The sequence below is a fragment of the Hevea brasiliensis genome, chromosome 18, assembly GCF_030052815.1.
Source record: "Hevea brasiliensis isolate MT/VB/25A 57/8 chromosome 18, ASM3005281v1, whole genome shotgun sequence".
In the NCBI taxonomy this organism is placed as follows: domain Eukaryota; kingdom Viridiplantae; phylum Streptophyta; class Magnoliopsida; order Malpighiales; family Euphorbiaceae; genus Hevea; species Hevea brasiliensis.
Window position 1 is genome coordinate 50,230,995 of NC_079510.1, and position 25,960 is coordinate 50,256,954.

The following is a 25,960-nucleotide window of genomic DNA, read 5'->3' on the forward strand; positions in this document are numbered from 1 at the left end:
GGCGAAGCAACTAGACATAAAATTATATGTGTATTATAGGGCTACACTTGCACTTAGTGCCAACGCCAATATCACTGTACCATCATGAAGAGGATATGAAGAGGATGATGGGCACTCTCCAGTGGTTTCGTTTTCCTTCCACTAAACCAACTTTCTCGTGGATGACAATCTCATGTTTACCAGGGAAAAAAATTACATTTTAACCTCACTTAATTACTGATTCAGATTAAAAAAATATTTTGAACATTTAAAATAAAATCTCATTTAAACTTCATTTATTTCATAGAAAATATTTTATATTTTAAAATATATTTTTCATAAAAATATTTTTCAATTATAAGAAAAATTAAGTTATTTTTTTTAAATGAATTTTTTTTTTAAATTATTTTTATTTTTTTTTAAATATGAAAATACTTATAAATACATAAAATATATATAAATAAAATAAAAAAATATTGTTTAAGAAAATACCTCTTTTATTTTTTTTTTCACTTGGAAGACTTTATTAGTCAAAGTCAATTACCCTAAAAAAGATGTATCTGACGTAATTTAATTTTAAAATCTAAGAAATTAGAAAAATAAAATAAAATGATAGTTGCCATAGCCAAAACTTACTGAGAGCTGAGTCGACTTGATGCATTGTCAAAAGGATGAATCATTTCATGGGCCCTAATTCCCTCAAATTTGGTACCCTAGAGTCAACACATAATTGTGTTACCTTCAGAATGGAAATCTTCAAATTGCATCAGGCTTCTGAAATCTTGTGGATGCAATAAAAATTAGATTATGAGCTAATAAAAATCATGGATTTTCAAGTATGTGGTGCTCTTTTATCAGCTTTTGTTCCATTGTACATTCGAGAATGTCTTTGCTACCTGTTATATAAATATCTGGTGTCCTTCCTCAGGATTTCCACCATGAGCTAGGTCATATAATAGTGGCAAGATTCCCACAAAAATTTAGCATTGAAACTGTTCTTTATTTGTACTATCACTCCTCCCTCTGTTTCTTTCCATGGTTCTTGGCTTCCGTGTGCTTTTGTTCATATGCATTGTATCATGTAAGGGGAAAAAAAAATCAAAGCAAATTAATACATTTAAAAAAAAAATGCTTAATCTGTTCTGCAGATCTCACATTGATTGTAAATTATAAGTGCATGGGAGATATAAAACTTAGTAAACTTTAATAAAATTACAATAGTTTTATTAAAGGATTTGTATATGTCTTGTACTTTTTATGTTCATATATTTTTAATCAATTAAAAAAAAGAAATTTTGAATTATATATTAAATTATTTACTTATTTATTTACGAGCACATTTATTAATTTAATATACTGGGTCCTGCAATCTTGATCTATCTAATCTGTTCCAGGTTTCAAACAGCCTGATTGAAAATGACCTACAAGGACCATATGCAGGGCAAAAAGTGCACCGCCAATGTAACTTTCCCTGAGACTGGAACGGTTTTTACAGGGTTAAGGGTGTACACAAAAGTTGTGTTACCTATACCTGAGGATTGAAATTGGTAATGCAAATTTCTGCTTCAATAAAAACTGCAGAAGCTGGGTTGATTGTAATGATAGATTTAGCCCCATCTCTACATGTATTAATTAAGTTGGCCTTTTTTTTTTTGGTCATGCCTTGATGAGTCTCATTAGATTTGTAACTAATTAATCTCATATATGAGCCTATCTTTACTTGATTTTTGAAGTTGCAAGTGGGGTTATCCTAATCTTTATTTAATTTGCTTGAGTTATGGCAGATTAACATATATACAGAGAATTTATACGTTAAGCTTTATTCAAAATTTAGCATCTTCTGGTTCTTGCCGCTATTGCTAGTAATGTAGAATCTTTACATTGCTATCTGCCAGCGCAAAAAACAACTTGAATTGAAGTGAGATAAGACAAAAATCGCCCAACTTGGTGACTTGGAAAGCGAAAATTCAATTTTATATATTAGTAGTCTTTGTTCATGGGAAATCAATCAATAAAGTCAAGGGTCAATTGAAGAAGACAAATTCATAATTTGGACTTACATGTTAAAATTTCTACCTCAAGTAGGATCAACTGAAAGCTGCTTATATAAATTATTATTCGAGTTCTCATGAACAAGAAATGTATATATTATGGTCCACTTAATAAATGACCAAAAATTTATTTATGTCCCCTACATTGCCCTTTTCTCCAATGCCTGGGCTTAATATTTTGCTATTATTGTCAATTTTGAGTGTCAACAAACAACACCCCATGGTATAGTTTTCCTAAATTGAGTTATTGAAGTCACTTATTACAAATTTATTGAAGATGATATTTCGTTTCCTTTTCTTGGCCCTACAATAATATTTGCCCAAGTCATGCTAGTGAAAGGATGTGATTGAATCTTGAGGAATGGCATTTTGGTCCCTTGCTGTGCCAAATGAAATTTAAACTTGGGTTCTAGAAATGGGCAATCCCAATTTGCTAAAACCCAACCATCACCAATTGTGTAACAGTTTGGACATTTGGGGTGCTAATTAAATGAGCAATTTGAATTGCTTTGGCCACTCAATAGCCTGAAAGATATCCTAGTTCTCTACTGGATCCAGAAAGAGGGAAGGCGACAAAAAAAAAAAAAGAAAGAAGAAATTAAATAACAAATAGTGGAATGTTTTGGATTGTCTTGTTGTCTTTGCAGTTATTGTTCTGCCAAAAATATTTAGCCAAAGAATCTGATTCAGATAGTGATTGGCTTAATTAAGAATATCTTAAAAGAAATGTGAATGGTCAAACATATCCAGAATGTTTAGGTTGTTGTCTTTAATCAATCTCTGTATGAATTTAAAGAATTGTTTGATAATGGATATAATTAATCAGTATTGCTTTGATCCATATAGCACTTCTCATAATTAATTTATTTAGAATATAGTAGACGTGAAAAACCACCTGAGTTGGAGAAAGTATCAACCCATGTTGTTGCTTCTTTTCCCAAAGACAAGAAACCTGTGAAGAAACCGACACCGTTTTGGATAAACTAACAAAACTATATAACCATCCCACCAACTTTAAATAATGGTGTTCATTTTCATGGTCATGGTATAATCAATCATTATTATAAATTAATATAAATAATTGGAATTAATTAATGATTATAATAAACAAGTAAAAGTTTGTCACGCTAAAATGATCGAAGAATTGTTTAGAAAGCTGAAAGTCATAAACTGTATGTGTATTCAAAGGCTGTATATGCGTTTAAAAAGCTTTAAAATTAACGTTGAAATTAATTAAATTTATATTAGGGAGGGGAAATTGATTAAAAGAAAGGCCAATAGGCCAACTAGATCCCATGGGTACAAAACAACAGATTAATTAGAAGAGCTTTCTTAGTTTTTTAACTTTTTATAATGCTTGATTATGAAATGGAAAAAGATCCCATTCGTTGATTTTAGTTGGCTTCAAAGACCCACCATCTTATTAATTGGAAAATACATATTCTTTCCCTTTTTTCTTCCCAAGAAAACGAAGGATGGAGAAAGAAAAGCCAAGAAAACCATGAACGAACGCCGCAAGCCATAAAAAAAAAGACAAATCATATTTTATCAGTGATGACAGCTGAGAACATGTGAAGAGATGAAGGGTAATTAAAGTCAAGTAAAGCCTATCTTCTTCCTAGGTGGATTCTTGCTTGGACGCCCCCCAACTCAATCTTATATACCCTACATTAATTACTTTCAACATTTTCAAACGCTATATTCTTCTTTAATTAGTTAGCATGTATCACAGATAAGATTTAACATTTTTTTTTTTATCTTAAATCATGATCCAGGAATTTCAACGTAATTGTTATAATGTCCTTTTCTTTATCTCTTGAGTCTCAACCAGAGGGAATATGTAGCCATATTTATCGATTAATGTAAGGAAAAATGGTACTGACAAACTGACAGACAACTCTGTGTATTCGCATTATCATGTAGTAAATGATATTTAGTTGACTTTATTATTCATAGGGTTTATCTGGGTTTGACTCTATATTACATATTGGCAATTTCTATTCCTCTCTCCCTTGTGAGTCGCTCATCCTTAGCCAAATATTTATCGATTAACGCGCTCTTCCTATCGTAATTAATACAATTCTCTTTTTATTGAATAAGAAGATAGAGATAGAAGGGAAAAAGGTCTATTGCACCACTATCTATGGAAGCTTATCTATTGTCTCTGGCCAGACCCATTTATTTTGCAGGTCTTCATTCATTAATTAAATGGGAATTGAATTCTACAAATGCAGTGAGATTTTCTAAAGTCAATAAACCATGGAGAAATGGCAGCCACGGTGTGAAAAAGGAAAGCTGGAATGGCTGTGGACCCTCACTTAATCCCACCAAACAGGCAAGCATATGAAACCAGCGTTTGAGCGTGTACATGAATTAATTCCTTGGGAAAATTCCATCAAGTTTATCCAAGATCACCGACGAATCCATGCATTAAGTGGAATTTGTTGTCGCATCAATGCTTATTAAGCTCTTTTTAGCCTTGTCGGATTGGGGAAAAGTCTCTGCATGTGTCTTTGATCCTTTTACTTATTTGGTATACCAAATTAATACGTGGTGGTGACGACACGAAGAAGGATATTTGGAAGTGGAGGGTTATTATCGGGTATCGGCAAATTCAGTGGATGTTCTACAGAATCAAAAGATCAATGATTATAACAAATTAAACGTGGTGTACACACGTGCGAAAGCTGCGTATGCATGCTAAAGAGTGACCCATCCATTCTCCTAAAGCCATCGAGAATTATACGCCACAGACCTTTTGGATAATAACTACATATAAGAGAAATTCAACCTCAAATATATTTAATTGATCCACATAAACAAGTGAAAAATATTTAAATTATGTGATAATTATTTATTAATTAAATATAAATTATATGCCACTCATTAATTCTTTAATGCAACAAGCTTAATAAAGAAAAAATTTAAGTCCACTTGATTGCTCCTTTTGCTGGTGTTCCTTAGATGATCAACTCCACATCTCCCTCTTAATATTTATTGGGTGCAAATAATAAATACACTCCAATCGTTTATTATGATGAAACCCATACAAGATCCATATAAGACCATCATGATAATGGCCATAACTATTTTAAAATTTTTCCAAATTAAGGTGTCATTTGTCAACAAAATCTGCCAACTAATTATGAATGCCAAGAATGGTGACTTTTTGTAGTGTTATAGAAGTAGAAACAAGTATCATAATTGAGTTTTTTTATTACAAGTTACAAAGTGCAAGTGGGCATGTAACCTTGTTGTTTCCACAAATTGTTGGATCAAAAGTTCACTTCCTAGTGATCATTTAGGTCTTGTTTGAAAGCTGATTCCATTTAGTTGTCCTTGTTGGAGTGGCTGGCTTCAGTGATTTTGATGGATTGGAGGGTTGCATATCCTACACTAATTGAAACAGAAACATGGATTAGTAGCTATAAAGGACAAAACATAAGTTGATTTTATTTATCGTTACTTAATTTTGATCATTGTAACGAAATCATTTCATAAATTTTAATTAAATGAACAATAAAAACTTAATTTTGATGAACAATACAAATATAATAGTGGGTGAAGAAATTTTAGAAGTGAAATTTGATTGATTTTATTATGTGTTTTTCCCCCCCTTTTCTTTTTTCCTTTTGAATTAGTTCACTTTCATTGCTTTGCTTCTTGCCAGCAGGAAGGTTCTGTGAGATATTCCTTGTTTTTGCTTTAGCAGAAGCAATAAAAATGCCATATAGAAGGAGAAAGGTTCGCTTCCATCATTTCACCATCTTTTATCCATCTTCTGCATTCCTTTTACGGGAAAAAAATAAAATAAAAAAACAAGACATCATGACTATGATTAGTCTCTTTAATTTGGAAGAGAATCGAGATAATTTATGTATTATAATAATAACTTTTAGGAAACAATAATTATAAATTATTCAAAATTATAAATTAAATTTAATATATTTTGATGATAATAACTAATTAATTTTAAATGAGGCTTTTGTAAAAATTAAATTAAAATTATAATCTCAAACAAACTTTTAATTAAGTAAATCAAGCATATTGATAAGAGAAAAAAATAAGGGAATGAATCAAAATTCCAACTCCTAATTTTTATTTTTAATCTTGGTGCATATATATATATATATTTTAATCTTTTATATTGTAGTGTGATATCATATGTTGATTTAAAAAATACACTCAAAATTACTTTTGCAGTCAATGACGTGGGTTTATTATTTATTGGTTTAAAATATCTTGTGATGCAAATGAATTTTGGGTGCAGTTTCAATTTGGGTAAAAATTCAATTTAGTAACAAATACTGTAAATATTTATGGTAAATGAATTGATTATAGGACTTCTCTGATCACATTAATGTTGTCGTTAGCATTATTGACAGAATCAAATGCCATTTTCAGAGTATTTGGAAATCAATAATCAGAAAGGAAAACAAATCAATCATATTATCGGAAATTAAAATTGAAAAAAAAAATTAAATTCTCAATCTTAGTGGTATTTAATATTTATAATTTAATTTATTCGAATAAAATCCATTACTTTCAATTTAAATGGTTGGCTTGTACCATAAAATAAATTAGTAAAGTAAAAATATTTTTAAAAAAATAAAAACATTCCAATATATTAATTTTACACGTTCAAAATAATATAATTTTAGGATATTCTTTGTTGGTTTTGTTTGAATTTTTAATATCTTAATATTAAAATCAAATAAAAAAATTTCAATTTAATTATATTCAAAATTAAACAGAACCGTACAAGACTCTATTAAATAATATTAATTAGTTATTCTAGTAACTATTTTAGTCACTTTACTAGTGCTTATCTATTATATATTAATCGTTAGTGATTAGTTATTTATATAGTGATTAAAAGCATCAATATTTAGTAAAAGTAACTATTAAATTAACTATTAAATATAAAAATAATAATATCATCTCGTTAACTTTGGTCAAAATATTCTCTCAACCTCTAAAAATTAGGAAGAGTAACTTTTTATAAACTATTTCCTCAACTTCTAAATATTATGTCATTGAACAATATAAATTAGGGTTGTGCAAGATTTTAAGGGTCTCGAATCGTATCAAACTGAAGTTATTTTAAAACTTTAATTCTATAATGCCTTGAAAAATTATAAAATTTAAATAAATTATAAAGTGATTATTTTAATAATATTTTTTATATTAAACATATTTTGTAAAATTATTTTAAAGTTTTAATTTTAAATTTTAAATGATTAGTTTTAAAGTTTAATTTTATATTAAGTATTAAAATATTAGTGTATCATCCTTTTATTTATACTTAAATTTTTATTTATATTTAGTTAAATGAAATAAATTAAAAATTTATTAGTAGTATTTAAGTTATTAATTAATTATATTATAAGGAAATTTAATTAAAATTTATTTATTTGTTTTATTGGATTTGGTGGTATATAATAATAATAATAAAATAATAATAATAATTTTTTATATAGAAATAAGCCTTGGACCAATCAGATTTCTCCTTTTCCTCTCCTTCTCACGTGCACAAGCAGTCCCCCGCCCCTGCCATTTTCTTCTTCGGCCAAAAACTGTCCCTCACCCTCACCATTGCCGGCGGCCCTGGGAACCGACCAGACCTACCGTCCAGCACCTCAGCATCCTCCGGCAAGCATGTGGGCACCTGCAGCAACTTCTATAGCCGGTGGTAAAGGGAGAACCAACCGGATCTTCCTTGACCCGTGAAGCAAGGTCGATCGGGCTGAGTTTTTTCGGCAATGACAGGCGATCGGACCACCACCGTTCATCTTGGCACAGTCCAAGGAAGCGTTTTCAACCAAAAGCACTGAAAATGAGGGAGATTCCGACAAGAAACGATGGGAGAGAAAGAGGAGAGAAAAAATGGGTGGCAGCACCTTTTCGGCCATTTTTTCGGTCATCCGACTGTTAGATCGGAAATTCGAGATCACTAATCAACTTAGTGTGGCAAAATCTTTGAGATGGGACAAACTTCGCTCCAATCGGATGCGGTTTGAAAAAAATGATCATAGGACGGCACCGATAAGTTTGTGAGATTTTCAGGCTTTTTTAATTACTGAAAATTTAAAATAATTTTATGATAATTATTGATAATTTTTTAGCTTTATTTAAGTGTGATCAGATCAATGATAGCTCACCGGCATCCGAAATTGAGTCTTCGGCTAGATCCAACTATCCAGCGGCTTATCTCAGAACATAGTTAATATTACAGTGGATCCTATTATTTTTAGACATTTTGGATGTGTTCCAGGTGTCAGATTTGGCATATGTAAACCCGAATTCTAGTTTGTTCATTTTGTTTAATACCGAGTTTAGAATAAAAAACATAAAATAATCGTGGGTAGTTAAAAAATTGTGATTCCTTTTACAATAGTCTTATAATATTGTTAATGACCGCGGTGCGAGTTTATGGAATTTTTTAAAGTTAGTTTGAATGGTTTTTAAAAAATATATGTTTTAAATCTTATAGTTAAATTATCTGATTGTGAGAGTTTGGGCTAGTTTAGAATTATTGATAATATGTGGGCTTGAGGCTTGTGGTATTAAAAGTGTTATTTGAACTACTTTACAGGTTAGATAAGTCATAGATACAGGAAAAATTTTATTGGATTTTCAGTATAAATTAAGATATATTTTGCTTCTTTAAGTTCTTAATTTAAGGTAGCACATAAATTCACAATATAATTATTTAGATGATCATGATCAGTTATCTTCCTCCACTCAGTCACCATAGTAGTCTCCAGTATATTGTGAGTAGATATTGATTTTATTTATAATTTCAATATTATTATGCATACAATGTATGCTCATGCATTCACTTATAATTATATGTATATAGTTATTATAGGCATGCTTTGTGTTACATTATTATTTGATAAAATTGATGTGGGTGTCATTTTAGGGTAATTTAGAGCTGTGTGCGTATGACGACGTAGGTGAGGTGTGGTACTGGATATGGGTAGGATGGGCAAATTGACTTAAGCTAGTCTTGCTTGGGGCTTGGTATTTTTTGTAATAAGTCAGGATGAGTTTGACTTTGAGTTGATATCGCTGACTCCCGCATTTAGATTATCAAGAGAAAGTTTAACTCGAATTGATCTCGCTGGCAGACATTGGATTAAAAGAGTTATATAGGAGATCAGCTCTCATATAGATACATATATTGATGTGACATATGAGTGTGTTTGGTAATTTAGAGCTCCGCATGTGCTAGCAGTAGTATTGATCTTGTCAGGGACTGTGTTAATTTGAGTTTTTGGTATTAATAAATGAATATTTTTTATGATATTTAAATAGTTTGTAAATAATGATTATCAAGTTGGGTTGATCTGAATAAAAATATAATATTTTATTTTATTTGCATATTGGACCTCAATTTTTGGACTTGGTCATGGATTTGAGAACAGTCAAACTTACTACAAGTCTCGGAGGCTTTATGTCGGCTCAAGTCCTAGTGTCGATCTTGCTCGTGAGATCAGGTCGTGACAGATTCAGTTATAGTTCTTTATTAAGAACCGAACCGAAACCGTATCGAACAAAGAATCAAATTTATATGTATTTTTTTTATATCTTTAAATGTATTTTATGCTTTTAATATATAATTAAATTAAATACAACCTAATATTATATTTCATTTTTTTATATTTTTTAATAATTTTTATAATAAATACATTAAATTACCTTATAATTCTTAATTATAAATGTACTTATATATGTTAATTAATGATTATATTTATATTTTATAGTAAAATATTATATAATTAATAAATAATTAAAATATATATTGTACTGCTATACTTAAACTACACATACACTTTATAAAATTATATAATTTAAAAATAATTAAAAAATATATTATATTATACATTAATAATCTAATTTAAAACTTAAATATTAGTTTTAATATAATATTTTTTAAAAAATTACATAAAATTATTTTAAAAACTGAAAATCAAACTGAAATTGTATTAAAATTTAAATTTAATTTTAATTTCTAAGTAAATTTCAAATCGAATTAAAATAATACACTCTTAATATAATAAAAGAGATAATATTTTAACTATAATAAAAATACTAAATATTATTTTAAAAATTATTACCCAACGATGCCTAAGGGTAAAACCTATAATTTGAAAACCACCGCGAGAATTTTAAGATCTTCATTTTCCTATAAATATTTTAAAAATCATGCATTGTACAAATTTTTTTTATCATATATTCATTATTAAACATGTGATTGAATTATTTGTTATTCATTAAAATTAAATTTTATCTTTAAACGATTATAATAATAGGTAAAACTAAAATAAAATTATTAGACCACAAATTATAATTAAGCCAACAACATCACATTTGTGGTGAGAGAAGCTGCGAATGCTGTTTACGTGGGTATAAAACTTTACTGTAAAGTGCTTAAAAATCACGTTTTTTCTCTAAAAAGTATAATATTTATAGACGTATATCCCCAATATTATCCGAACATCGATAAGGTTTTAAATTAGGTGAACAGGCAAAATATTGCTGACTCAACATTTGAGTATTATCTGACGTGTAAATTTCATTTGCCTTTTTTTTATCCACATTTCACCGATCGCTTCTCTACTACAGCTAGTGTAAAATACACATTAAAGCTAGCTTAGAAAATTTTGTAAATACGTGTCAATAGGACAATGCATGTTCCCCACCACTTGATGTGTATCAATTTTTTGAAAATCAAAATTTTGTAGGACCATCCAACGGTGGCCAAACAAGGATACTTAAGGACCAAGTTTAATTTTATCTGGATTTTGTTTAGAGATTAAGATTTCTACGAAAATATAATATAATATAATATTAAATTAAAAATAATTTAAATACACTTTTTAATTTTTAAAAATAAATTATTTTTGTAGAGCTCAACATTTTCTCCCTCTATATATTCACGGTTTCTTGTGCTTCTCCCAAACCTCAATCTTTGTTCATCTTCTTCACTTCTAGCTTGCTTTTTATTTCTCTGTTGAAGCCTTTCTCCTGCATTTCTTTGGTTCTTTGTCCGTTTCTGTTCGTCTGTATTATTTCTTTGCGAGAAACTATAGCAAAGAAAGAGCAGAAAAAATGCCTGCTGTAGGAGGGATAGCCCCTGGTAGTGGCAAAAAGGAGTATCCGGGGAACCTTACCCCTTATGTGACTGTAACATGTGTAGTTGCAGCCATGGGTGGTTTGATCTTTGGTTACGATATTGGGATTTCTGGTAAGTATACTAGTCTTTATATATATATATATATATATATATATATATATATATATATATATATATATATATATAGTTTCATTCTTTGATATATATGTATATCCACGGACTGTTTTTGCAGTTTCTCTTTTTTTTCCCCCCCTCAAATTCTGATTCAGAAAATGGTTTATGATAGGTGGAGTTACGTCCATGGATTCCTTCTTGAGAAAGTTTTTTCCTTCAGTCTACTGGAAGAAGAAAGAGGACTCAACCACGAATCAATACTGCCAATATGATAGTCAGAAATTGACCATGTTCACGTCCTCACTATACTTGGCTGCTTTAGCAGCGTCTCTTGTAGCCTCCTGGATTACCCGTAAATTTGGAAGGAAACTTTCTATGCTTTTTGGTGGTGTGCTCTTCTGTGCTGGTGCCATCATCAATGGCCTGGCTAAAGCAGTCTGGATGCTGATTCTTGGAAGAATTTTGCTCGGTTTCGGAATTGGTTTTGCCAATCAGGTATATTATTCTCTGTCTTTTATCTTTCATGTCTTGATTTCCTTGCCTGTAATGTGTTGTTTGGATCTACAAACCGGTGTGTATATTTGGATTATTTTTTGTGTTTATTTAACAAGTTATCTAAAGAGAACAACAATTGTGCAGTGTTCTTATTATTCCTGTTGTTTCTGGGTATTACTTTTGTATTTTTTTATGGGATTCTTTGTATTATTATATTCTGCGGTTCGGCTTTTATTCCAGATCTGCTCTGTAATGGTTCTGTGTACAGATCAGACGAGTCGGTCTCTTTGGAAAATGACAAAAGATATATTTTTGATACCAAGTTGTTTCTGATCCAAATATGGGCTTTTAGTCCTACTTGTATTTTTGCTTTCTGATGTTCAGAAACTAGAAACACTGATGTGTTTGTTTCCTGAGAAAAGCCATGGAAAAAGGGGAAAAATGATACCTTTAGCATTCAAAAGTTCCTGTCTTTTGAAATAATGAGATGAGACAAAGGAAGAGAGACGCAAAGCTTGTTTTGTTGTTATTTTTTTTCCTCTTTGCCGAAGTCATATTTCAGCCTTATTTTCTTTGTCTGACGTCTCTGGCAACTGGGACCTTTTCAGCTAAAGTTTACTACTTGATGATGGTACGACGTCGAATAGAAAATTGACTGCCTGATAGTGGCTTATTAAATAATAATTAAAAAAATTAAATGTGAAAACAAAAGATTTGCCTTGTTTTTCTTGGTTCGATTAGGGAGTCAATAGAAAACACTGGATTGATTTTAACCCAAGAAACATAGACAACAGGACAAGAACATGTGGTCCTCGAGAGAGACATTTTTCTCCGATTTAATTAGTTCATGATTGGTTTAATATTTCGAAAGTGATTAATTATAGATTTAATTAATTTTCATTCTGTTTGTAATTACAGTCTGTGCCACTCTATCTCTCTGAGATGGCTCCATACAGATACAGAGGAGCACTTAACATCGGTTTCCAGTTATCGATCACAATCGGTATCCTCGTAGCCAATATCCTCAACTATTTCTTTGCAAAGATCCATGGTGGTTGGGGATGGAGATTGAGTCTTGGAGGTGCTATGGTCCCTGCCCTTATAATTACAGTGGGATCACTAATCCTACCAGACACACCAAACTCTATGATTGAACGTGGCCGGCACGAAGAGGCCAGGACCAAACTGAGGAGAGTTCGTGGTGTCTATGATGTGGACGAGGAGTTTAATGATCTTGTTCTTGCCAGTGAAGAATCAAAGAAAGTTGAGCACCCTTGGAAAAATTTGTTGCAGAGAAAATACAGGCCTCAACTTACTATGGCAATAGCAATCCCATTCTTCCAGCAACTCACTGGCATCAATGTGATCATGTTCTATGCTCCTGTTTTGTTCGATACAATTGGTTTTGGCAGCCAAGCTGCACTCATGTCTGCTGTGATCACTGGGTTGGTTAATGTTTTAGCAACCTTGGTTTCAATCTATGGTGTTGACAAGTGGGGAAGGAGGTTCCTTTTCCTTGAGGGTGGAATTCAAATGTTAATATGCCAGGTAATTGTCTAACCAGAAAGGCTCATGCACTCCTATGATTGTGTAGTTTTTTTTTTTTCTCTGGGTCGTTTAGTTCCAACTGAGACTCAACGCAGACCTAATTTGAAGATGAGTCTAATACCAAAGAGCTTTAAAGCTTCTTTTTTTTTTTTTTTTAATTTGTATTAAAATTTGATGTGCATGTGCAGGCAGTTGTTGCAGCTTGTATCGGTGCTAAGTTCGGAGTAAATGGGAACCCTGGAGAGTTGCCCAAATGGTATGCCATTGTTGTGGTGCTATTCATTTGCGTCTATGTTGCTGGATTTGCCTGGTCTTGGGGTCCCCTTGGCTGGTTGGTGCCCAGTGAAATTTTCCCACTCGAAATTCGATCTGCTGCCCAAAGTGTCAATGTTTCTGTGAACATGCTCTTCACATTTATAGTGGCTCAAGTTTTCCTAATAATGCTTTGCCACTTAAAATTTGGGCTATTCCTCTTCTTTGCCTTCTTTGTGCTGATGATGTCCATCTTTGTTTATTACTTCTTGCCTGAGACCAAGGGAATTCCTATTGAAGAGATGACACAAGTCTGGAAATCACACTGGTACTGGTCTAGATATGTTGCTGATGAAGATTTTCCAAATGGAGCCCTTGAGATGGGGAAGGGAGGCCAAGGTCCAAAGAATGTGCGATTGAGCCTTAATTTTCCTTCTCTTTTTTCTTTTTTTTTTTGTGCTTAGCAATACATACTACGGATTTAAATATTAAATGGTTATGTGTCAAAGTACAAGTATTTTAGATGGAAAAAATTGATATATTATGTGGACATCTCATTTAAGCCAATTTCATACAAGTAATTTGTTTTAAATTCAGATTTTCTTTGCCATTGCACCTTTTGAATTCTCACTGTATATTTACTTGCTTATTATGAATCTTAATGGGTTCTTCAATCTTCACTTTAATAATTTATTAAAGTTATTTTTATTTAGAATCAATTTATATGTATAAAAAATAATATATATATATATATATATATATATATATATAAAATTAATAAATCACACAAATGATATACCATTAAAGTTTATAAAAATCAAACCTAAAGAAGAATTATCTTAATTTATCATTACGTGAATGATTTGAAATGAACAAAAAAAATGCAAATCTTGTGCGTTTGAGGTTGTGACTAATAAGCCGACCACGAGGGTCATGCATCTTTCCTTGCTCCATAAAATAGAATTCCTCATATTAATAAATCACAACTTCAGCTTTTTAATTAATCTTTGATTAGTCCATTAAACCCAAAAAGAAAATGCTCATAGAAACCAGGACGGAAAATCATTGAAAAAAGATGGGTTTCTACTTGATGAATGATGATGGTACTGAGTAATTAACTCATACAATAAGTGTGTAATTTGGATATGATCTTCATATTTGATGATCTTAAGCAAATTGGGCAACATAACACAGCATATGGTTGCAATGATTTTCAATTCCTTGTCAATGCCAAGAAAACTAATTGCCGTCCATTTAAAGCCCAAATAAACTATACAATTCTTTAATTCTTCTTTTTTTTTTTTTTTTTTTTTTTGTAGTAACATCATCAAATAAGTCCAGAGGAAGTGGAGATTGGCTTCTCTTCCAAAATCTTAGCCTAATCATGACAACTTAATTATTTAATGCAAAGTTCTTATGGAACAATCTCTCCATCTCTATTCCATTTCTTTTAAGAATAATTAATCTACATTCCGTAAGTTATTTCCATTAATATGTATTTATATGTAAGATTTATTATAATTTTAATTAATATAATATTTATAAATTAGATGGATATATACACTGGAGTGATTGCCTAAACTTAAAAGAAAAAAATATTACAAGTTATCATTTCTCTCGGAAGTGGATGATGGTGGAGATGGTAGACATAAGATAAGGTAGTTGGCATTCCACTGAAAACTGAAAATAACTATCAAATAAGTGGATAAACATGGCCAAAATTCACGAAATCTTTATGGCAAGTTGAGAATCAAGTTTCACGTGCTTGTTGAGGAGCCTTTATAAAAATGGATTAACAATTACGAGATTGTAACAACTTTCGGTCACAATGTTTCAATTTTTATTCTCTAAAATAAAAAATTTCATATCTTTAAACTAAAAAAAAATAATAATAATAATTTTGACCTGAATTTGGATAAGCTGAAAACAATCTGATTCAAGACTAATTTCAATTAATATGATTTTCATTGAAAATTAAACCGATTTGATTTATACCTAATAATGGCTGAGTTTATTCGAAATTTGTAAGAGAAAAAAAAAATCGCATGATGAGTATTTAATAGTTTTGGCTAACTTTTTGTGCTGTAGTATGGAAAATGTGAAATCCCTTTTGTGTGGATATGTTTTTGGATAGGATTGAGATGAATTGTTGGAATTTATTTTCTTTGGTTACTTGTCCTTCTCTCAACATGAAATGGAGGATAAGAGAAGTTTGAAGAATCATATGCTCTGAAAACCGAAGTAGGCTCTTGTGATCCTCAAGCATGTTTCCCTCAACATTGGATGTGACCCACAAGTGGGCTGCCTTTTGTTTTCTAAATAACATGTTATTGTTATCTTTAAGTGATTCCATCGAATTTGGTTCCTTTTTAAGCATAATTTACATTTTATTCATTTAGCTTAATTGATATTCAGCTTAATGAAGGTTCTAAAGCGCAATAGGCAAATGATCTTCTGGGCTCAGTTTTGGGCCAGTAGGAAATATTTTATACAAATTTGTAAATTGTATCTGGGCCAATATAGGACTTAACCGGGCCTTTAGTCTTGCTATCATACAACTCTCACTTCTACCTTTTGTACCAACAAGGTATGCTTGAACGGGAGCTTGTATAGCAGCATTATGACATTAATTTATATGCAAATTTTGATTCACAATTTCAAAATGTCGAAGCATAAAAACTATCAACTTAATTAGCAAGTGTCAAGTAAATTCTGCTTTACCTTTTCTGGCAATGTCAAATGACACCAGGAGATGAATTCAATGAAGCGGGAAACGGCAAAACGCATTATCTCTCTGCTCTTCTACAACAAAGACATCCTTTTTCAATAGCAGAAACCATAGGAGCTACATCTTTCCGTTTATCTGAGAAAGGGAAATTGGACAAGTTTGTGATTTGCTGTATGCATTCACTAATTCAAAAAATGTTGTACATTTCCTTGAACAAGGACCTGGACCAGGGACACAGAAGATTACATATTTGGTTATAGTAATGAACCTACACGAGAATACCAACTTTCACTCATCAATTTAAAGTGGAATCCCCATTCCCCAAAATAATTGCTTTGTGGTAGTATTAAGAATTACACTCCATCGGTAGAGTGAGTTTTCAAACCCTAACCAAGCAATAAAAAATGATGCATATGGGTTTCATGATTTCATGAATCTCATCTTCTGATGAGATTTTTGAAATAATTAAACAAAAGCAAGCAATCCCTAATTCAATTATTTTATTACGAACAATGGACAACAAAGGAGAAAATATTCTCTCCAGTGTTAATGCCTGCCATCTGAAACATCATAGAAGAATCAATCGATCCTACAATAAAGAGTGATTTCATATCAGAACAAATCAATTGCGAAGCAGATAATGTAGAGAGGAGAAGTTGATTACAATATTTCGAATTTCGTGGACGGAGGAGGGATCGAGACGTGGCCATCGGAAACGATGTCGTGGAGGAGAGATTGGACAAGCTTCCACTCCTGCAACCCTGTCCTTGGAACGGTGCTCGTGTCTTCTTCTTCCACTGCCATTTCCTCTTCCTCCCTGGGTCGTCCCTTCCTCTACTGCCACCATTCTACCATGTGATTTGTCTATGGATAGGAGAGAAAGGCGCGTTGCAATTCCCGCCGAATTTACACGATTCGTATATATATTAAATTTATTATTTATATTTTACAAATTATTGTATATTTAATCTATGAATGTGAAGTGCATATATAGAATATTTTATGTGTCGTTTAGCGAGGACAAAACTATTTTCCTCAATCAAAATATCATTTTAAATATTATTAACAAAAATAGTTTAAAAAATATTATTTTATTATTTTAATATTATTATAATTAAAACTTATTAAAATTAATTTTAAATTATCTTTTAATATTCTCTAAATAGTATATTTAATAAAGTAATTTTCTCGATAATATCAAACAGCCTATATTTTTCATTGAAATGAATTGCTAGAATTTATTTAAAATTGCTTTCATAAAGTCCAACTCTTATTAATGAAAGAAAAATTCTAGATTAGCCTGTTCAGTTCTTGGTGTTACAATAACCATACATAAAGTATTCTAACTATAAACTAAAAATGAATTAATTATGTCACTTTGAATTTTAATTAAAAAAACATCAATCACCATGAACATAGATAGCTTGGATGTCAAGTAGATTAAGACCTAGTTTTTCTTTTCTTTCCAAGCATAAAAGCCTCAAAGTGGAGGATGAAAGAAACTGATAGTAACTGGTAAGGCATATTACAATTGTGGATACAGCGATTGAAGTGCATGATTTCGAAGTTGACAGTTTATCCTCTGATGCTAATTAAGAGATTGATTCTCCATGATATTATTCTCTATAATTTTCCATCAAAATTGAGTTTTCACTCATTTTATAGCATGAGTTTTGCCAAAATCAGAAAGGTGGAAAGTGGAGAATCATGAATTTTATTTTTCTTTCACTGTAATTTTTTTATCTAATTAAAGAAGTAAAAGTTAAAATGGTACACACAAGAAGATGATGATGATAATTTGATTACTAATTTATGAAAATTAACATGCAATTATCAATCACATATATGATTCCTTCTTTCGTTACAGCTCAATTAAGCACAACGTGTATATACTTTGCAAGACAAATCTTTGACTGCCATCTTCATTTGATGTTTCCTTGGGACATGCACAAAATTTGATTTACACAATTGCATGTCTATGCGACTAGCTCTGCACCCAGCAATTGAAGTACATCACTTTTTGAAACGATTCTTCGGCCTCTTTTCTCTTCCTTTCTTCATCGCCAACGCCATTATTACTGCTAGAGAAGTAGTCTTTATTACTGGTATTAGAACGTTGGAGGGTTGAGCTCCGTTTGGAACCGTGACCAGCGTAAGCTTGAATGGTAACCGCACTAGCAGCCCTGCCAATTCTGTTTATACAACTCATCTTTCTTTCTTTTGCTTTATCGATGTAGTCTACTCTAGTCTGTGAACTAATCTTGTTTCTTGCAAGTGTATTGGAGAACAGGGCATTAAGGTTTGCTATAAATAGGAAGATACTGACCAGTATGAGCTAGTGGTTTTGAAAATCAAGGGGAAAAGAAATCCAAATTCCACCTGTGGAGGAACCTCGGTTTCGGGCTTTTCCATTGGCGAGGGTTGGATGCATTGATGGCGTCCAAAGAAAGGAGGATATGTTGGCGTCATGTGATCGTGGCAAATCCTGCTAAAACCAGCAAGGCAGCAACGCCAGAGTCGGCTAAAAAATAATGATAATAGAACCAAATTTGTCATCATAAGGCTTGTCTATTCCTTTATTAACATTCTATCAAATCTATCTTGCTTTTATACTGTCTGTCTGCAACTTTATGACTCTTCATTTCTATTATGGTAATCAAATTACCACGTCTCATGCCCATATTGCAATGGAATTAAGTTTGAGAAGCTCTAGATAATCATGGAAAATTTACTCCATATATCAGCTATTTTGTTTCTTATCTAATATTCAACATATAAAGGCGTGTGGCTACCACAGGCAGGGGAAAAAGCAAAGGACGCAGGGGAGCAGATCACAGCATATCCATGCTTAAAATTTGAGGCGCACCAAGTTAGAGCCAACAGGTTTTTTGGTTCATTCCCCTGCACTCTCCAGGTTGCTAATACCAGGCTATATAGATCTTATCATGGACCGAGGAACGCCCTAGACAACCGTGAACAATAGCTGGCATCCTTCTGTGAAAGAATAACCGGTAATGTACTGGGCATCACACATTCCTACGATACTAGAAACAGAATGGTATCTTTTAATAAGCTCAACAAGATGGAAGGGTAGTAGCACCTAGTCAAAGCAAGACTGGCAAATCAACTACTAGAGTGGAGATAGGCTTGGGTACCTAAAAAATGCAAAACTGTTAAAAAAGGAAAGTTATTAAGTGCATTCTTAGCACTAAATTTTAGCACTCGCATAAACTGTGGATATTATGAAAAGTGGATCCTAAATCCATGCTCCAGATGTATTTTATAATTTGCTGTAAAGAAGAAAAGCCAGATGGGGCATTTAAATCACAGTGAAATACTTTTATTTTTCTCCAGGCGAACACTTGTCAAGACTGCTCAGTTAACGTGCATTACACCCCATAAAGACAAGTTTGATTTGCGAAATAGGGAAAGAACGCAAAAACAAAACAAAATCACAATTATCTACAGGCAGATGGTCACAGGATAAGTTTCAGCAACTCAAATCACAGAAAATTCACCTCACATTTCTTTTTTACATAAAACATGTTGACGTTTCCTACATGATCCTCCGAATAAAACATCCTTCAAGTTACAAGAAAATATTGGATGAATAAACTGAGTGGTGGAATTATATAAAATTTCTTCTTCATATAGGGGGCACCTTGAAGACTATTGTCACTCTATACAGAGTCTACTCCTTCAACCTGCTGTCGAGCAAGATATCTTTCCCTTCGCTCTTTCTATACCAAAGAAATAGACAATAAATAAACAATCCATTTAAGTGAAACATGACCAAGAATTTTACTTCGGACAATCAGATGACTCACCCATTCATCTATCACAAGTCCTTCACCAATAATTCTTGGACCTGCATCTTCTGGAGGCTTTTTGCTTGCCTCAACTGCAGCATCAGCATCAGCCAATTGGCGCTTTAACTTCTCCAGAGCCTAAAAAAATAAAGATGCACATCCACATAAATGGAGATTTGATTAGCTCCTAATGCATGTGAAAAACAAAGAAACACAAGGGAATGGATGCAGAACTGCAGAAATGCACAAGTTGACTTGTACAATTACTGCATAACATTGGTACTTACAGCACTAGGACGCTCTGGATCTAGGAAAACAACTCGCAATATTTGCTCTAGTGATACTTGATCCTTCTGCTCATCAAACTACAACGGAAAAAAGCATCTAACAGCATGAGCAACAAACTCTTCAAGGAAAATTTGAATACCCATGATATAGTTTTAGACACACAAGAGCAAGAAGTGATTTGAGATGTATGCCCAATTAAAGATGAACCATGCAAATGTTGAGGACATTTTTATGATAGAAAATGCAACTCCTTAATCTTATGCATACTTGATAATTGTTAGCATTAAGCCAACATGACAGTACGGAGAAATCGTCTTTTGATTGAAAACAAACCATGATAAATATGAAGACTTGTAATAATGCTTAACATGTCTAAAGTTTTCCTCATGTGCCAATCAACTGGGATCTAATAAGAAATCATAGTTGTTGGCTTGTTTCCGAGATAAATGGTGTTATTTATGAATTCAAGATATCTTAAATTAGAAATTATATGAAAACAGTCAGGGCCTAAAAGTAAAAATATATGCCTTCAAGATTGAAAATATCAGCACATATCATTTCAAAGTAGCAATTAAAGGAATCATCGACGCACCAGCTCAGGCACATAATCCATCATCCCCTTCACCTTTAGACTCATGATTTTAAATTTAACCTTGCTCTTCTGTTCAATGGGTTTCTCATTGTTTTCTGGTTGCTCAACAAACTTGAATACTGGCATTCAAAATAAAGAAGAATATTTTGTAAGTATCGGATAGCAAATAGATATTGTCCCAAACATAGTAAAATGACCAGAACATTTGCTTAATTACCAGTTGCTATTATACTTTCTCCAGGGGCAAGAATAGCCCCTGGAGGACGCATGAAACAGCTTTTTGGTGCAGTCGTTTGAAACTAAAGCAAGAAAAAGAAAGCAACTCATTAGAAGATTTAGTCATTCACTTTTATGATGAGTAAAATATAAGTATAATAAGATACGAAATGATCTAAGCATGATACTTAAAACAATTGCATCAATGAGTGACAACCTTCTAGCTTTCTAAGTTTCCAAGTTGATGGTATATGCACAAGATATAGAAAACATACACTGGTTCACATAGTGAAAAATAAAAATAATGAAGCAGGAATGAAAAAATACGAATTTTAACCTTGTACCTTGAAAGCCACATGGGATTTGCTAGTATTCTTTATTTTGATGGCACTTCTGACCTGCTTACCAGGTTCGTCTAAACAAGAGAAAGCACACAAAATACAAGCCAACCATCAGGCACAATTAGTTATTCCGGTAAGCAGATGGTAAAAAAAAAAATTAAGAAGAATTGATAATATAATATTGATATTAAGAAAAGAGAAAAAAAATGAAAAAGCAATAGTAGTGAAAAGAACAGGAATTTGATGAACATCACTATATATCTATCAAAACAAGTTCTCCTAATGGTACTACTTAGTATTTGTTAGAACCTAATTCAAACAGGATTGATTTAGTCTTCATAATATCCTTCAAGATTTTAGGGATAATAGCTTTTAAGATTATTGCATTTCAATTTTTAAAATAATGATATAATCTTGATTAAGTGTTGAGATTTACATGGGATTTTATTGTATTTAGTTAGACTTTTGCTATATAAATAGCACAATTAATAGTCTTTGGATCAATAGAGTTGTACAGATTGTTTCTTCCTATTCAATAAAAATGTTCTTTATTTTTCTACATTTATTTTTGTTCTAACAGTGGTATCAGAGCCTCAATGATCTTATGGGTAAGAGAAATCTTTAAACACAAATTTATCATGAGTTATTGGAGAGGAGTGTTCCAAGAAAATTTGAAGTGCATCAATAATGAAGAGATTGGAAAGAAGTGCTCCAAGAAGATCAAAAGCAAAGGTTGATGAGAAGTGCATCAACAAATGATGAGAAGTGCACCAAAATTGTCTGCTGAAGAGAAGTGCTCCAACATTCAAAATTGTCGACTGGAGAGAAGTGCTCCAATCACAATAAAAAAAAAAAAGTTGTTTTGAGTCCATGTTTAAATTAAGGGAGAGAATGTTAGAACCTAATTCAAACAGGATTGATTTAGTTTTCATAATATCCTTCAAGATTTTAGAGATAATAGCTTTTAAGATTATTGCATTTCAATTTTTAAAATAATGATATAATCTTGACTAAGTGTTGAGATTTACATGAGATTTTATTATATTTAATTAGACTTTTGCTATATAAATAGCACAATTAATAGTCTTTGGATCAATAGAGTTGTACAGATTGTTTCTTCCTATTCAATAAAAATGTTCTTTATTTTTCTGCATTTATTTTTGTTCTAACAGTATTGATACAGGAGGCCAGCGGTAAAATATCAGAGGGCCCACTCCAATTCCTCGAAGTTGTACCAAAAGTGAGGAGCATGATAAAAAAATCCAAATTTTTACAATTCCATAGGCAATACCCCTAAATTAATGACCCATGACCCATCACAAAGTAATGATTATACAGCAAATGTCTACAAGTGTGAGTAACATTTCTGTGCAGCTTGTTGAACTTGCAGCTCTCTTCTTAAAAATGATTTGGGTCTCCACTCTCCACGTCAGAAATTTTGGCCAGATTTTTTTGCTTCAATCATCAAGTATTTAATACATCAATTGGACAAGTAACCAACTTTCTGGCCTAAAATGAACACAATGCAATGATCCATCAATGTGTCCTCCACTGAATTTATACTTGACCGGAGCAGATGACCTACCTCATGTTAGGATACTTTAACTTTAAGCATGTCTTCTTAACAGCTCCTCGCCCCCAAAAATAATTAATTGTTTTCATTTGGCACTCCGGTAATAATAATAATAATAATAATAATAATAACAATAAGTTTAAAAGCCTCTTTGAAGTGAGAAAATTCAGTTATCTGACTCCCTTTGTTTGGATTGAGGAAAATAGAGAGAAGAGAAAAGAAATTTGATTTCTCTCGATTATATTGTTTGTACATCAAAGAGAGAAACGAGGAAAAATAGGAGACTCCTTTAATTAAACCAAGAAAATGGAGAGAGAGGAAAAATTGATGTAAAATACTTAAAATACATAAATGTAAAAGAAAGGGTATAATAGTCCTTTTATTTTCTTTATAAAGAGTTTTCTCCCCCATTCTAACATCCTATCCAAACAACATGAATTTACTTCTTTTCTTTTCTCTTCATTTACCATATTTAATTTTTCTCCAATAATAAGAATTTTATGGCAGTTAAAAAAAATGAATTATCACAAAGGATTCGCAAGAAGAAATAATATGCTTAAGTTTTCTATTTTAAATTAACAATAATCTACAAGAAAATGAAGTATTGGAACACTACTAATTTGGGCTCAGAACGAGAATGTAATAACTTGAAAAAAAAATAAAATCAAATAATCAGCAATTAGCATGAGAAATTTTTTAGGTAAAACAACGCTAAAAATCTAACATAATTGACTTAGAATAGAACATAGAAAATAGATCGCAATCATATCAATCTAGATCAGAACAAATGAATGAAACAAAATTGAAACAATTAAAAAAAAAAAAAAAAACTTACAAGGAAAGTAGAGCTTAGTTGCCGGATCAAGTTTAAGACGACGCCGCGTTGGCAAAAGCGATCTGGCCACCGAAGACACCGAATTTGAAGCATGAGCATTCGATCCTTCAACTTGAGAGTTATTATGGTTGTGGAGATGCGTTGACGATGAAAAAGACGGCGTCGTGTTGGGGTTGCTTCCTCGAAACGGCAGCTTGAAAAATCCCCAGACCTTGTTGTTATTACTATTATCAGACGGTGACTTGTGGTCAGCTATGGCCATGATTAGGTGCTTCAATTTGTCTCTCAGAGCATGAAGCACGGCGTCGTCTATCTGTGCTACTTTCTGAGATGGTTTCTTTACAAGAAATGAAGAGAAAAGAAGGAGAGTGGCTCAGAGAGGAAACTTTTCCATGTTGTTTTTGTAGTGATGAATGAGGAAGACAGGCTGTTGAGAGAGCCGAGCTGAAGGCTTGAAGCTGAGAGTCGAGAAAGACAATAGGGGTCGGATTTTAGAGAGAGTATTTAGTTGATTTTGATAAGTCGTACTCACATCCGCCCCTTACACGTCATATAACCGGGATAAATCAGGCACATAAACTACGTCGTATATCGTGACCATAGGCGATGGGTCTACGGCTTGGGAGTTCGCATGTCCTATATATTGACCACTGCCACTATTTGCTGTAGGCGAAACTACGTCGCATTTGTGACTATACATTACTATAACTACGGTTGCATACGTATACGGTTTAACCGGAGACCGTGACCGGTCCTTTCTTCCAAAGAGACAATGCATTTTTTTATTTTGTTCAACTTCGCGTTGACGCTGGGTGTTGACTTTGGTGACACGCCGGGTGACACCTGGACATGTTTTGGCTCATTTGGATTGTGTTATCTTTGGTGAGATTGGTTGATTAAATCAACTGGTCGGCTTAGTTGATTAAATCAGCTTTGAAATGATTGATATAAAAGGAAAAAAATTCAAATTATAATCATTAATTTAAATTATAATTAAATTTATTCTCTAATTTTTAATTTGACTTTTATGATTGATATTGAAAAATAATTCTAAATATAATCACATGTCATCAGTGTCTTAATTTATGATTGATATTGAAAAAAAGGAGTATGTGTTATTACATTCACACATAAATGTATAATTTATTTTACATAATTTATAAAAAAAGATTATGTTTATATAAATGTAAAAAATATTAAACTCATGTAATTCAATAATTGCCATAATTTGAGATCTGTATTTATTCTTGTTAAACGGTAACCCGTCAATCATTTCACGAGTCGAGCAATAATGAATTTGAAAATCTAATCATATTATTAAATGTTGAAAAGTTCATTAGATTTTACTATTTTATTTTTTTATGGTTTTTTAATTTTTAAATTTCCATTATTTGTATTTATAATTTTGGGAACTGAAAATATTAAATTTATAAAAAAAAAAAATCATTTTTCATTAGCAGCTGATTGGTCTTCAATTAGTAGCATTTCTTTTTTTAACAAGAGGATGCATCAATTAGGGAATGAACAAGTCATATTACAAAATGAAAATAAGAAAAATAGGGATTGGGCATGGAGAAAAAAGAGAAAAAGAAATGTATACATCACTCCAAAATGACGTCGTTTAGTGAAAGAAGAAGGAAAAAAAAAAGACATAAAATTATACGAAATAACCAATTTGCCACAGTTCCTTATAACAGTGATTTTGGCATGAAAATTAACGTTATTTAAAATGTGCTTATTAGGATAATGATGTAATTTAGAGAGTATAGAGGAGAGTTGAACCTAACCATCTTACAAACAATTTGCATTATTTTTCATATTATTTAAAATAAAAGTGGATAAGGTTGAGTTTTTCATAAAATTTCAAGAGGCTTCGATCTCTAAAATAGTTTCAGAATTAATGCAGAGATCACTATCAACTGGGCGAAGGAAAATATTGAAAAAAGTGAAATTTTTCTTTAATTACTCAACCAAAACTTCATTGAAAGTTCCGTAAT

At 31.8% G+C, this 25,960-nt stretch overlaps 2 protein-coding genes across 2 annotated transcripts; one reads left to right on the forward strand and one right to left on the reverse strand.

The window, feature by feature from the left end:
- The first annotated feature begins 10,979 nt into the window (after positions 1-10,979).
- Positions 10,980-14,177, forward strand: LOC110666723 (sugar carrier protein C). Its single transcript, XM_021827313.2, has 4 exons — positions 10,980-11,283; positions 11,459-11,781; positions 12,700-13,329; positions 13,518-14,177. The coding sequence occupies exons 1-4, from the start codon at positions 11,148-11,150 to the stop codon at positions 14,043-14,045; spliced, it is 1,617 nt and encodes a 538-aa protein (XP_021683005.2). The 5' UTR covers positions 10,980-11,147; the 3' UTR covers positions 14,046-14,177.
- A 5,568-nt stretch (positions 14,178-19,745) lies between these two features.
- On the reverse strand, positions 19,746-24,462 carry LOC110666722 (vesicle-associated protein 4-2). Its single transcript, XM_021827312.2, has 7 exons — positions 23,964-24,462; positions 21,559-21,629; positions 21,216-21,297; positions 20,999-21,117; positions 20,406-20,483; positions 20,137-20,256; positions 19,746-20,049 (listed from the first exon to the last, which is right to left on the reverse strand). The coding sequence occupies exons 1-7, from the start codon at positions 24,223-24,225 to the stop codon at positions 19,990-19,992; spliced, it is 792 nt and encodes a 263-aa protein (XP_021683004.1). The 5' UTR covers positions 24,226-24,462; the 3' UTR covers positions 19,746-19,989.
- Positions 24,463-25,960: the final 1,498 nt, after the last annotated feature.

Coding starts and splice junctions, on each gene's coding strand:
- LOC110666723 (XM_021827313.2), top strand. CDS start 11,148: ATGCCTGCTGTAGGAGGGATAGCCCCTGGTAGTGGCAAAAAGGAGTAT. Junction 11,782..12,699: donor GAATTGGTTTTGCCAATCAG/GTATATTATTCT, acceptor TTGTAATTACAG/TCTGTGCCACTCTATCTCTC. Junction 13,330..13,517: donor TTCAAATGTTAATATGCCAG/GTAATTGTCTAA, acceptor GTGCATGTGCAG/GCAGTTGTTGCAGCTTGTAT.
- LOC110666722 (XM_021827312.2), bottom strand. CDS start 24,225: ATGGCCATAGCTGACCACAAGTCACCGTCTGATAATAGTAATAACAAC. Junction 21,630..23,963: donor AACTAAGCTCTACTTTCCTT/GTAAGTTTTTTT, acceptor TCTCTTGTTTAG/ACGAACCTGGTAAGCAGGTC. Junction 20,050..20,136: donor GACTTGTGATAGATGAATGG/GTGAGTCATCTG, acceptor TCTTTGGTATAG/AAAGAGCGAAGGGAAAGATA.